Below are 13,742 nucleotides of genomic sequence, written 5' to 3'. Positions count from 1 at the left end.
TAATAAATCATGGTCAGTGATAGAGAAGGCTAATAAAGAGCAATACACTAAAAATGACACTTACTTTTGGCTTTCTCATTCTTCCTAGAGGGCCGCCAGCGGATGCAGGACTTGTGCTCGTCCAAGTAGAAAAAGCGCACCAGGCCTTTGGATCCTCCACGCAGTTTCACCATCTGAGTGCCTGTCTGCATGGAGCTCATGCATTTCTCCACTAACAGAACAGAGACACAAATCATTAGATGACTGAATATTGCACAAACTCTCCACTCCAAATGATATTGTGTTGCGTATGAAAGAAAGACAACTTTTGCCCAGATCCAACTCTCACTTGAGAGTGAAAATACACCAAAGATATTTTTATCATTTCAGATGGCTGAGGTTAAGTTGTCGGCACCACAGAATATTATTGGCAAACCCCAAATAAGGATTTTTCAGCATTTTTCAGTGTTTGTGTGCGTTACTCAGAGGACTAACCATCCATCAAAATATCTGCTCAAAGCGGCCAGCAATCATTACTGTGACCTTTATGAACCTGATCGAAATCCAATATGTTTCATTTTCAAACATCACTCTTCTCTCACACCACAACTATTGTTCGGAAAGATTTCTGTACAGGATGAACAGTGTTTCTCTGTTCATCCTGTACTTATGAAAGCTTGTTGGAAACAATCATGGATTTTAAATAACTGGTACATTCACTCTTAAATTTCCTCCCAATTTCACAATTGACACATGGTTGTAAAATGCTGAACCTGTTTAGACTAATGTTTCAACACTGAGAGAAAAATTACCCTGAAAATGGAATTATCTGAAATTACCAAGCAATGCTCCAACATTAACATTTCCAATTTACTCTTATAAAAAAAGACTGTAGCAGGAGCGTGACAAGTGATGCTTTGATATATTCATAGCATTGCCATGGTACATGCCCAGAAACATGGTGCTTTAAGTGTCATAACAGTGCAAGGACAAAAAACTAACAAGAACAAAATCCTAGCAGAGTTTACCCCACCAAACTCCCTTCAGGAACTGAGATGACAGCAAGATTTTTGTTTTTCATTATTCATGCACTCATGAACACAAAGACTCTGAAGTAACACTTAAGACAACAGTAGATCTGGCTTTGGTAAAGAAGTTTCTTCAGAGAACAGACCGATGTTATATAAACAGCAGATGAGCTGAGAGACGATTGTATAATAATCAGTGATGAGTTCACAATAGTGTGCCATTGCTCTGCGTCTGCTGTTTCCATCTCTTAGTACTAATGTGGTATTAATATTGGCAGAGCTCATCTGAAGTGACTCTTTATTTGATAATTATGCCAGGAGCATCGACAGACAGGATGTAATATAAGAAGATTTTAGCGGATCACTAAATCCAGGTTTGAGTGATTGGTGTATACGCTTATGTGTTATTCAAAATGACGGTACTCTGATTGCATGGCTAAAGCACCTTGTTCAAGGCCAAACGGCGATGGAATAGTGATCCCAGGGTCATCAGTACTTGTAACTTATAAAAATACATCATTTATAGTTCCAATTAGAACCAAAAAAGGGTTTTACAGCCTGATCCCGAGGAGTTCTACTTTTGTAGAAAACAACCTATATAAAAATGAAGTGCGGGACTTGATTTTTTTTTGCATTTGGAAATACTGGATTATGAAAAGTATGCATTCCATACCAGAACTCCATGGTATCAGAACTTCCATGAACTCCAGAACTTCTATATTCAACAATACTAAAATAATGGTCTGTTGTCATTTGAATTAATGTTAACTTGCACTGAATTATTGTTAACTGTAGGTATATATATATATATATTTTTTTAAGGCAGCATTTCCAAATGGCAGCCTTAAAGAATTTCTAAATAACTTTTTTGACACAGGTTCATTTCAGAGGTTGAGCAAGTTATTACATTTTGAAGAAAGATTACAAAGACAAACTTTTCTTTTTAATAACATGCACCAATTAATCATTCACAATAAGACCAGGAATGTGCATTAAGAGAGTAAATGGAGTCGGTTTGAATTTCATGTTGACTTTAAGCTACCCCCAAAAATAATACACTCAAGAATGACAGAAAATAGTTAATGATATGAAGAGGGTTCTTTGCAAGTGATAAAGAACATATATTTTATGAATATGGAAAGGAACCTGCAACCTTTTTGGATGATTTGCCAGTTAAACCTTTAAATAGAATGTAGGTGGGTTTAACAAAAGTTCTGTGAGACAGTGCCAGCTTAATGCACCATAAATTCAGCCAGCAGTTTTTCCTTGATATGCTCGCAAGAGCAGTGGTCTTTTAAATAGATCTGAACTCTGTTGCTGAATACACAGCAGGAAGTTCAGAATCAATAGGGGTTAAGCCGAACCGCTTTTTGATTGCTTGAACAGTAGATGCCAAAAAAAGAATGCTTTAGTGAATGTGTCCCATGTTGTGCAAAAGCAGTCTAATGCAAGCATTTCCCATGTGGTACCTCATCAATAACACTCCTCTAGTGGGTCTGAAATGGTTGCCATGGAAACCAGGTTCATGGTTGAAGCGTTCGAGAAACCTGAATGGAAATTTAAAAAACAAATTGACTAGTCGTGTTGTTCACTGACCAGCTTGGATACTCAGATAATCTAGGTGGCTCAACAGCCTTGTTGGCAAAAAGACGTTACAACTGTTATCAGTTAAGTCAACGTCACCAAAGAGTCAAAAGAAGCTGCAGCAATTGGTGGCATTTAAGCCTGTTTAACAGAGGTGATCCTCTAACGCTGCCACATAGCAGGTCAAAGGGGCTCGTCTGCAGGATGTGTGCCAGACAGAAGTAAGGTAAACCTCTCAAGCAGCATCCATCAGGGAATTAAAGCTTAAAAGGATTGACCATATGTCAGCCCTTGTACAAACAGGTGCCTTTCCATCATGACAAACAAAATAAATCAGCCTTCTTGACCTCTCAATGCGTTGATGAAGCCAAATGTCACACCGGTACACTGTAAACAACCAGGGAGAGCAAGTAAAAATAGTTATTGGGTTAATATTTTATGACAGCAGTGACATTCAGATGCTGTTTTTTTTATTGTCAAGCATTTGCAATTTTACAAGCCTCACAGTTGACTTATAGATTTGCAGATTATGTGATAATGTAAGTATTTATCACAAATGACAAAAAGTAACAAATTGTAAAACATTTTTGTTTACTTTACTTTAGTTTACTTTACTTTACTTCTTGTGGTAGAATTTTTCATTTAGCATGGAAATGCAGGGACAAAGTTCAACCTAATATAACATATTGACATTTTTATTAACAAACAAAAGACACACACACAAAATTATCTCAAAATACCCATTTCAGAAAGTATTCTCATAAACACAGTCAGATATGTCTTAATTGAATGTAAACTGAAAGAAATGGTACGTGTGTCATTATATTGGATCTGTCTTAAAGTGACAGTAGCCTATAAATACCTGCTGCTGTCTGTGTCATTTATGTTAATCAAACAACAAGACACAGCTTTAACAAAGATTAATCTATATTTAATGTATACAGTGAACACTAAGCATTTTCTTTTACACTTAATTAGTATGTTTCTGTACCTGAATACTACTATTAGATCTTATTTATTTAAAACTTTATTATTTTCTATTTATTTATGCTTGTAATTTGCGTATTTTCTCTTATTTTATTACTAACTGTTCCGTTGTCAATAATAACGTTTGACATTTTTTAGTTTTAGTTTAGTAACTTTTGCTGTGGTATCAAAGAAGTGCATAAAGTGTTTGTCTCAGCCCCTGATCTATTTTACTGATCTGAAAAATGATCCAATTATGACTCAGAATTCTGAACCCTGAGTTTTGTGATCTATTTAAGTGTTCTTGGCCACTTGAGAGCAAGCGCATGAGACAGGAATTAAGTGTGTAAGACTGTCCCAGGTCTGTAAAATGCCAAAGTTCAGTGCCCTTAACACACACTATATCCACACTATTTCTAATACCGCTTTGGAGCAGTAGCTGAAGCTACATGTACCCATCATTCATCAAGTTCAGGATCTCATGTGCCCTGAAATTGTGGGTTTGAAGAAAAATTTCCACTTTAAGGTAAATTAATTAGATATAACACAATGTAGCAGTGAAACGTGAAGTGTTGCACATTTTATTGATGCAGAGATGAGTATGTGTATTTTGTAAAATGATTGCAATTGCTTTTTATAACTTAAAAGCACCATAATTAAATTGTGTTGTCTGTTCCATAGGGACATTTAGAAGTTTTAGTGCAAAGAATTACAAATCAAAATGTCTAAATAAAGCTCTGTAAAACATTTGCTTACAGTTTTTACAACACTGTCATACTTTAAATTTGTCCCATCAGGTAATCAAAAGTTGTACACAAGCTTATAGTCTTTATGAACACTTGGGCCAAATGCAAGAAATAGGTCATGCAATTAGACAAGTGGTCAAGTGCTAAGATCACAAATTTGTGTATTGGCACAGACTACATCAACACCAAACTAGAACTGTGACAAAAACATAAAATTACTTTAAAAAGCAACCTTGATGTATGGGTCAGAGGGCATGTTGAATCATCTCTGGAATAATCTTTCAAAGACATGCCACTTCACAAAATGACTTTCGTAATCAACTAAACTGAAGCAATTCAATAAGTTTATTTAAAAACAAAGACAGTAAGAATACATTTTTCTAGGTTTTTTAACTCTTACCAAATAAGCCTAGCTTCCATTTGGATCCGTACACAGAATTATCCCCCGTCCAAAAGAATCCCACCATGAGTCGTGACAGAGTCAGCTTGTGAAGAGCTTTAGAGCAGGCAGCTGCCAACACTGGGGTCAGTACTCGGGCTGGAGGTGTTGCCAGCTTAGTAGCAAGCGCGGGCTTCATTTGAGGAACTAATGTTGGGGGCATCACGACAGAAGTGACTGGACTGGCAGACAGGACGGCGGCACACATTGCTCTGTTGTTGCCGACTTACTAGTAGGGTCCTTGATTTCTTTCTTGCGCTTTGCTTCCTCTGATTCCTGCCTTTCTATGCTTAGAATCGCTCTGTCAAACAAAGCTCAATGCAAACCTCCATCCAACAACGTTTCACAAGAAAATCTAATGGCAAGAACATAAAAAAACAATACGTCCAAACCCGCAGGATTTGAAGGATAGTCTTGCAGACATCAGAACAGTCTTAGCATCTTCAGTCCAGGCTGGAGCTGTCTTTCTGATGGCATGCTGTGAGATGCCATACTAGTAAAGATGCTAACTTACTGACTGTGTAGCACCTGTCAAGCCGACACTTAAATCCCCTCAGAACTGTAATCCAGGCCTGGGGGATTTAGGTAGCTTATTGCGCACAGAACCACAGCACAGATATCAGAGGAAGAGAGAGAGAGTTCATTCCATTTATCAGCTCTTCCTATAATCATAAAAGCATCTACATGATTGTTTTCTAACCGCTGAACTTCAAAGTAATGGTGTAATGCAATTGCATTTGCCCATACACAGGAAGATCATTCAGGATTTTAGTGGCTCTTGCTAAAGCAAGCATCACTATCTTTATTGCTGATACTATATGAATAAATTCGTAACCTTGGCTATTACGATTTAATGTGCAACTCTTTCTGAATTGTTTGTGCGACAGGCATGAATGATACCTCAAATAATACAGCCTGTTGAGGAGGGGTGTGCTGTTACCTTTCTAAGAGATTTGACTGAAATTATTAGGATGGGGGAAGATAAAACAAGTACAAAATAGGTGAAAATTTATATTTTAGGTAAAAAAAATGACAAAAACAATCAATACAATATCACATTTAATAATTAATAATTCATTTAATGGTATATTTATTGAAACCAAGTACAAATCATAATTTATCAATAAATCATACATTTCAGTGGTCACACTTTATTTCAAGGTCTAATTTCCACTATTAACTATGTCTTTTGCCTCAATAAACTCCTAATTTGCTGTTTATTAATAGTTAGTAAGGTAGTTATTAGTAAGCTAGTAATTAGGTATGGAATAGGATCAAGGGATCTAAAATATGGTCATGCAGAATAAGGCATTATTATGTGCTTTATAAGTACTAATAAACAGCCAATATGCTAGTAATATGCATGCTAATAAGCAACTTGTTACTAGTGTGAAATAAAGCGGTACCATTTCAGCATTTTTAGATTTATTCCAAAATATTAACTATAAGAATGTGGATTTTGTGTATATATTATTTGAAAACTGAAATCAGCTCTCCTTTAATAGGAGATTTAATAGCTCGTTAAAAGTGCTCACTGAAATCCGCCTCATCATTTAAAGTTTGATTGGATGTGACAGAAAGCGGTGACAGAAAGTGCACTTAAAATATATTTAGGCCTAAATTTAAGAGTGTCTTTAACTACTGTGCATGTGCATTTAAATTAATAATTTGCTACAGTGCACTTATTGTGTACATACATGTTTTTTATATTGTACTTATATTTAAAAGCACCTTCCTGTAGTTACATCTGTAATTTTGTTGTTACATTAATAATTACACTGTCGACCCTACCTCTATCTGTTAACCCACACCTAAACCTAACCAGACCATCAAACCTGCCCCTAACCTTACCGTAAGAGCAGCAAAAGTGCTTTGCAATTCAACATGAACTCAATACTGTAAGTACATTGTACCAAACAATTCATTATATTTGATATAAACACATGGTAGTTAAAGACACCTAATATTAAGCGGGACCACTTAATTTGATGCATATTTGTCAGTCATACACAAATGAAATGAGTAAGATTTCTTTTAAATACACAATATACAGGTTTTTATATTTATCATCAATCAATCCAATTTTGTTTCAGTCTCATTCACCAATCATAAATAATACTACAACATGACTACAAAACTAGACACAGCAAACAGGAAACCAGAATTATACTTTCAGTCAGCTTTTAAAGGTTATCTATCATATCTATTTAATGTCTTTTTGTGTTTTGTAATATATATGTGATGCATAGATCTGTAATAAAGTGAGAATAACAGTACCTACCGCATGTGCCGATGTACCGTCCCATACTGATCCTAATGGAAAGCGCTCAAGCTGAGTGCTGTTGCTATGGTTACCTCCTCAGTCTAACACAACTTTACATCTCAAGCATTGCTTTAGAGCCAGGTAGTGTAGGTAGCTCAGGTAACACGTGTGTTTTTTGTTTTCCTGGCTCTGTACAGGATGAAAGTGTGCTCTGTCACCTAAAGGTTAATTAGGTATTTTTTAAATGATCTGTACTTTCTGCCTAAATTTAAGGACACATTTAGGGACATGACCTACAGTAGGCTTCTCTGAATGCTAAAAGGGAGACAGAAGTCCTTCTTTGCCGTACTATCCAAAAATGTCCTGAGGCAGGAAATTATACTGTAGAACTGATTGTCTTGCACTTTAAAAAGCAAAAAAATTTAAATTAATTTTGTGTGCCAGGGAAAATGCTAAAAGATGATCAGAAAAAAACATTTTTAGGACAAAAATTCCTGGTTGAAAAAGTCGCTGCATAATGACTAAATGGTCCTGCATGTAAACATGTTCGTTTGCCGGTCAAAGGGAAAGCAGAAGTCATGCTGTGATAGCAAATGTCTGGTCTAAAGTACAGTGTCAGTGCTCTGTCTGCCTAAATTTCCTGCTATGTATTAAACGTTCTGCCCCAGCTTGCACCTGAGAAACCTTTACACCCACAAGCATGCAGCTGCCTACTGCGGTCAATATGAAGGGCAGGATGGGATCAGCAAAGGCACTGCATCTGTCTTCAAAAGCAAGAATTGAGAATTCATTTTTGTACTTGAACACACTTCGAACACACCACCATCATATGCTTTATTGATTCAAAAAATGTTCCTTAAACCAATACAGTGTATATGAATTTATCATTTACTAAATCATGCTGAAACTTGCTGGCAGTGTTAGTTTTGCTGATGAATAATTTCCGTTCATGGTTTTCATCAACAAAATTGTTTTACTGTTGACAACGAGAAGATAACTAACTAAAACCACTTATGGATGGCAAAAAAGTATGCTGAAAATCTATTGGCCTTTTCATCAATGAATGAAAACAAGAGTAAAATGTTAGGGAGAGATGATTTGGATGAATTCGAATAACTGTGACAGTGTGAAAGAGAATTCAGTTGGGTACTGTTTTCTGTGCACACACAACCGAACCGCACACACAGAAAGCTGCATCTCTGGCAATGTATGAGTGCTGAATTGAGTTCTCTTTTGGGTCCTATCGCTCTTTATCGAACAAATACACAGACAAGTGTGTCAAAATGTCAATTTTAGTGAGTATTCATGAGAACACAGTCAGTTATGTCTTAAGTGAATGTGAACAGCTGGGAGAATATCAGATGTATATTGAATCTGTGCATTAGGTCTTAAAGTGACAGCATCCTAATATACCTGCTACTGCCTGTGTCCTTAATCTTAATAAAAATAAATAAAAATAAAAATAAAAAATTGGGGGTGGGTGTGAGGAAAATCACTCACTGCTCTTCGCTGAATCACTTTAGTATTTTTTTTTTATTATTTATACATATGTCTGCTTTAAAGAATGAAGAATGTTGTTTGCATTTTGTTATAAAAATGCATATATAACAACTCGTCTTCTATTGAAAAGAAGACCATGTTCTTTCTTTCTTTTTTTTTTATTAATGTACTTTCATTTAATTTTAAGATAAAAAAAAAAACATGTCATATGTCACAACAGTTAAATCCTAATATCATTCATATTAATGGGTTAATAGATGTTTTCTCTAGGAGTATACTAATACTGATTTTTAATTAATTAATTACAACTGAACTAAACTAGATTTTTTTGAACTATGATATTTAGGTTCAGTTAATTTATTTAATTTAGATTCTGTTTTACATTTGAAATTGAAGTTGATTCATAATTTATTATTTTTGCAACAGTAACACTATTTTCCTGTTATTACTGTGAAGCTGAAACAATCTGTACTGTATAAAGTGTTATATTAATAAATGTGACGACTGGACAATGTTTACATTACCTTAGAATGTTTTTATAATGTCTTGAACAACAGGGGCCTCCATCAGCTCCTTTTTGAAGGCAGTTAAGGGGTTTTGACATGTCGGTCCTGCTTTTTACATTAGTTTAAACAAGTGGATCAGCTATGATAATATGAAGCTACAGTAGCTCAAGCAAACTACTCAACTGCTGCTGGGTAGCTTTAGCTGACCAGTCTCTCATGGTCTGGCTTTTGTATCCTTTCTGCAGAATAGCAGAGTGAATGTTAGGCTGCACTGGATGCATCTGTCCAACATCCCTTTTAGCAAAGTTGCTTTTAAATTCCATCGGGAGTTCCAACAACTCATTCCTAGATCCAAGTTTTCACAGTGTCTTTGCTAGATTTTCCTGAGGTTTCTAGCTGACATGTGCATACAGGTATTTGATGTTGAACAGTGTCGTTCAACACAGAGGTGGTGGTGTAGTGGTAAAGCTGCTAGCCATGGGGTTCCTTGTTTGATTCCAAAAGAAGGAATCCATGAGCCATCTCCGGCAAGACACTCAACTCTAGGATGCTCTAGGCGACTTTTCCCCTACAATAAGTCTGTCATTCTATGGCGACATCTTCTGAAAGTCATGGAAACTAATTCTCCTAACAAAAAGTAAATGTTTTGGTATTAACCTGTGAGACTGACACAGCTGAGAGGCTAGAGGAGCAGCTCAAATGCCTCTGCAGATTTCTGGCATGTTGCTGAACAACATTAGCAAGGTGAACAGATGTGAAGGGGCCATGGTGACAGCAAGGCCACCCTCATAGAAAATGCATGCTGGAAATATGTGCCCAATGGAAAGTCCAGACTCAGGATACGGGGTTCTGGAGGATTCTTGAAGGAATGAGTCTTTTGGAAGCTCACCTTCAACAAACTAGGCATATGGTTGCCTGGTTAAACAATCAGTTCTGTTTGCCAACATATGCCGTGGCTAGTGCCATCCCGCCTACGCCCATTACTCTATTCTAAATGTGCAAGATCCAACTGCGCACATTGTCTAAAATGAACGAGACTAAAGTGTGAAAAGGACAAGAAAGCCCTCATCAGCGACCATCTGGCTTAGGTGGGTCTTGTGTTCTTCACCAGTAAGCTAATGAGACACTTTTTCTGCTTCTGTCTTATCCCTTCAAGTCATCCTGGGAAGAAACTACTTATGAGCCTAGAAATGTGAGGTGTTTATATGATGTTGTTATGAGAAAAAATTATTCATATTTCACTTACAAAGACAGGAAGCCCTGGTGCAACAAAATGAAGAACAAAAGATATACCGTAACACTTTATGATAGGTGGCCTTAACTACTACTGACATTAAATATCTACAAAACTATGGATTTACATGTTGTTCTAGAAAATTCTTGCATTTACTTTTAATGAATTTGAGGTATGGTTAGGTTTAATAGTAAAGGAAGAGTTAGGGTTAGGATTCTAAGGGTTAGAGTTAGGTTTAGGTGTAAGGGTGAGGTTGGGGTTAGGGTTAGTATTAGGGGTTAGATTTGGGTTTTGGGGTAAGGGTTGGGAAACAGTTAAGGGTAAAGTTAACATTCTAAATACAAATGTTAATTAAATGCATGTACTTTAAATGTACTGTAATTACAGTGCACTAACATATATGTACATAATAAGCATAATGCATTGTATCAAATGGTTATATAGTTATTAACACCACTTAATAAAACGTTTGACTAGCATCACATACAGTATGTATTTTGTTATTGTTGTGCCTCCAGAAAATGATCGGAAATTACTTTTAGTTCTTGGCAAGCAACAGGACAGAACATTCATCCAAATGATTCCTACCACATACTGTATAAATACTCTGGCATGAATCTCTAATCGACATGATTCAAACAGTTCAAACAGTATTTAAACAGTTGCCGCTTATGAACAATCCCGTGTTTCCCACTGGTAATTATGACATTGTTGTTTATGTGACATTCATGTTCATTTATCTCATAAAATCGATCGTTCTGACATGACTTGAAGCCAGCGTTATCTTTGCATGACTTTTCAGTGCAGTATTTCACAATCCTGCTCCTGGGTCCCCCTGCAGCACAGCACATTCCTGTCTAACACACTTATTTCAACTCATGAGCTCATTAGTAGAGTTCTTAATGGCCTGAAGGGGCCATGTCAGATTAGTAAAACACCTCAAATGAGCAGCGCTGAGACAACCCCAGGAGCAAAATTGAGAAACACTGTTCTGTGGTTCAGAACGGAGTACTTTTATTATGCAACCCAGCTGAGCAACTTCCTTTTCATTCTGATGTCAAAGGATATTAACAGAAGATGCAGGACAGGTTGGGATAAGGGTTTCTAAATGCGTGGTTACATTCTTTGGCTAATGTATAACCCAGGGTTGTCCAAACCTGGTCCTGAGAGGGAGTTTCCAGCCAACTCCAACCAGCTCCAACACACTTACCTGAAAGTTTCTAGTGAGTCTGAAGACCCTGATTAACTGGAGCAGGTGTGTTTAATTAGGGTTGGAGCTAAACTCTGCAGAACAGTGGCCCTCCAGGAGCAGAATTGGACACCCTTGGTATAACCATTACCCATGTAAGGGTGTCTAAATGCGTGGTTACATTCTTTGGCTAATGTATAACCCAGGGTTGTCCAAACCTGGTCCTGAGAGGGAGTTTCCAGCCAACTCCAACCAGCTCCAACACACTTACCTGAAAGTTTCTAGTGAGTCTGAAGACCCTGATTAACTGGAGCAGGTGTGTTTAATTACTACTACTATGAGATGCTTTTATGGTTCTGTGTTTTTTTGGTGATATTTTTGTCCTTTGATAGACATGATCACAATTAAATATTGCTGTATGGAAGAGCTGCATATATATATATATATATTTATACACATATGTTTATGTTCCAAAGTGGGGGTAAAATAGCAAAGCAAATAATAACATAATTTTCCTTTTTGGGAGCATTAACCCTTTACGTTTATTGTGCACATCATTGCAATGCATTTATAGCAATAATAGTCTACTGAGAACTGAGTGATTACAGCAATTGATCTGTACACACTCTGTAATTACAACATAACTAGCAACTGACTAACCTATAAAAGCCATTATTGGTCATCTTAACAGCATACAGTAAATTCATACAGCCATTAATTTTTCTTGTGTTTTCAAGAAAGCTAATTAGCTTTCAGCTAGAACCACTTTCTTAAACATAATTCAAAATCTCTTAATAATGAAATAATGAAATGGTAGTGTCAATCATCATTAGTTGCCTGTTCAGCAACTGTGTTGACGGTTTATTCCTAAATTAGCCACCGTGACGCTGGATAGTTGTTCTGTGTTGATTATGTTGTTAACAAGTTACTGAACACAACATTTTTAAGTTTGTGTTTTTTATAATGAATTGATTCACTTTAGTGTTTAACATATGAGAATAGTGCTAAATTCAGAATGTTCGAATAAATATACAATAGACTGTATACTGTACATCGTCTATTGTACAATATATAATAAACGAAAAAATGTCCAATAGACTCAACCCAGGCACATTGGAAAAACATGCCTGTGGCGACGTTTCTGCAAAATTACATTAAATTGCTTTTTGCATGTTTCGCAACACTTTCAGAGTGAAATGTCCAGTGAATTTCCACTTTGTCTGAAACAGATGAATGTGAATCTTGCGATTTATTTTATTCTGAAAATAACTTTTTCTACTCCTACTCTAAACCCTACCCTAAACCTAACCACTAGCGCTAACAAAAACTTCAGATAAAAACACATTTGCTGGAGCAACCATCCTATTTTAGCACTCTTCTATAAGTCTGTGAGCTTTTACCGTGGCTCTTGTTTCATGGAAATCATACCCAAGCACTCTTCATCAAAAGAGCAATGCTGTACCAGGTGTGGTACCGAGCAAATTTACCATGTCAAGAAAAGCCATACACATGGAGCTGGCTATGTGATTCAAATGTCAAAACGTATTTGTTTACAAATCATGGACAATAATACAAGTGTTTTGAGTTCACATAACATTATACTGTAGTAAATCATACATAGTGTAACGAAACAATCCACTGAAGGCGAGTTGAAGTGAGAACCCAAGTGCAGTTTATTTACAAGTGATCCAAACATCCAAACGATAATCCGAGACTTGACATGAACAGACTTGACTAGAACAGACTTGACTTGGCATGGACAGGACTCACCAACAGCAGAGTTACAACATCAATACACGACGACAGACAATGGCAACATGATGGCTACTTATAGGAAACAAGAGGGTCACATGACAAGAACAAACCAATGGGAAACAAGACACATGACTAAAACAACCAATCAGAACATGACACATACACAAGGCAGAGAGACATGAGGCAAGGGAAGCATGACACTAACATCAGGAAACAATTACAAAATAAAAGACATGGACATGAACATGAAACAAAAACAAAACCCAAACCCCACATTACATATCCCCCCCTCTAAGGGCGGCTCCAGACGCCCAAACAAAACCCAAAAAGTCCAGGAGGGTGGTGGAGTGGAGGCGGAACTGGGGGAGGGATGGAGGGCCAGGCCCATGAAGCGGAACAGGCAGAGCAAGGAGCCATGGCGGAGCAGGCAGAACAGGCGGCCATGGCGGGGCAGGCAGAACAGGCGGCCATGGCGGGGCAGGCAGAGCAGGGGGCCATGGCGGGGCAGGCAGAGCAGGGGGCCATGGCGGGGCCCAGGCCACAGCCATAATAG

The 13,742-nt window shown here is 37.1% G+C and overlaps 1 protein-coding gene across 4 annotated transcripts in view; it reads right to left on the bottom strand.

The window, feature by feature from the left end:
- The window catches only part of plch2a (phospholipase C, eta 2a), a 140,627-nt gene that overhangs the window by 38,556 nt on the left and 88,329 nt on the right, over window positions 1–13,742 (bottom strand). For 2 of the 4 annotated variants that reach the window (XM_016489535.1, XM_016489538.1), the window contains exons 1-2: window positions 4,704–5,233; window positions 65–211 (exon numbers count right to left, since the gene is read on the bottom strand). In XM_016489535.1, the coding sequence (XP_016345021.1) occupies window positions 65–211; window positions 4,704–4,950 (394 nt within the window). In that variant the 5' untranslated portion in view covers window positions 4,951–5,233. Of the gene's footprint in view, window positions 1–64; window positions 212–4,703; window positions 5,234–13,742 lie in introns of those variants that run through there. The other 2 variants (XM_016489536.1, XM_016489537.1) reach the window with 1 other exon arrangement.

This window comes from Sinocyclocheilus anshuiensis, unplaced genomic scaffold, assembly GCF_001515605.1.
Source record: "Sinocyclocheilus anshuiensis isolate Anshui unplaced genomic scaffold, SAMN03320099.WGS_v1.1 scaffold158, whole genome shotgun sequence".
Taxonomy (NCBI): Eukaryota; Metazoa; Chordata; class Actinopteri; order Cypriniformes; family Cyprinidae; genus Sinocyclocheilus; species Sinocyclocheilus anshuiensis.
Note: the sequence above shows the minus strand (reverse complement) of the source record. Positions and strands in the feature narration are given on the sequence as shown.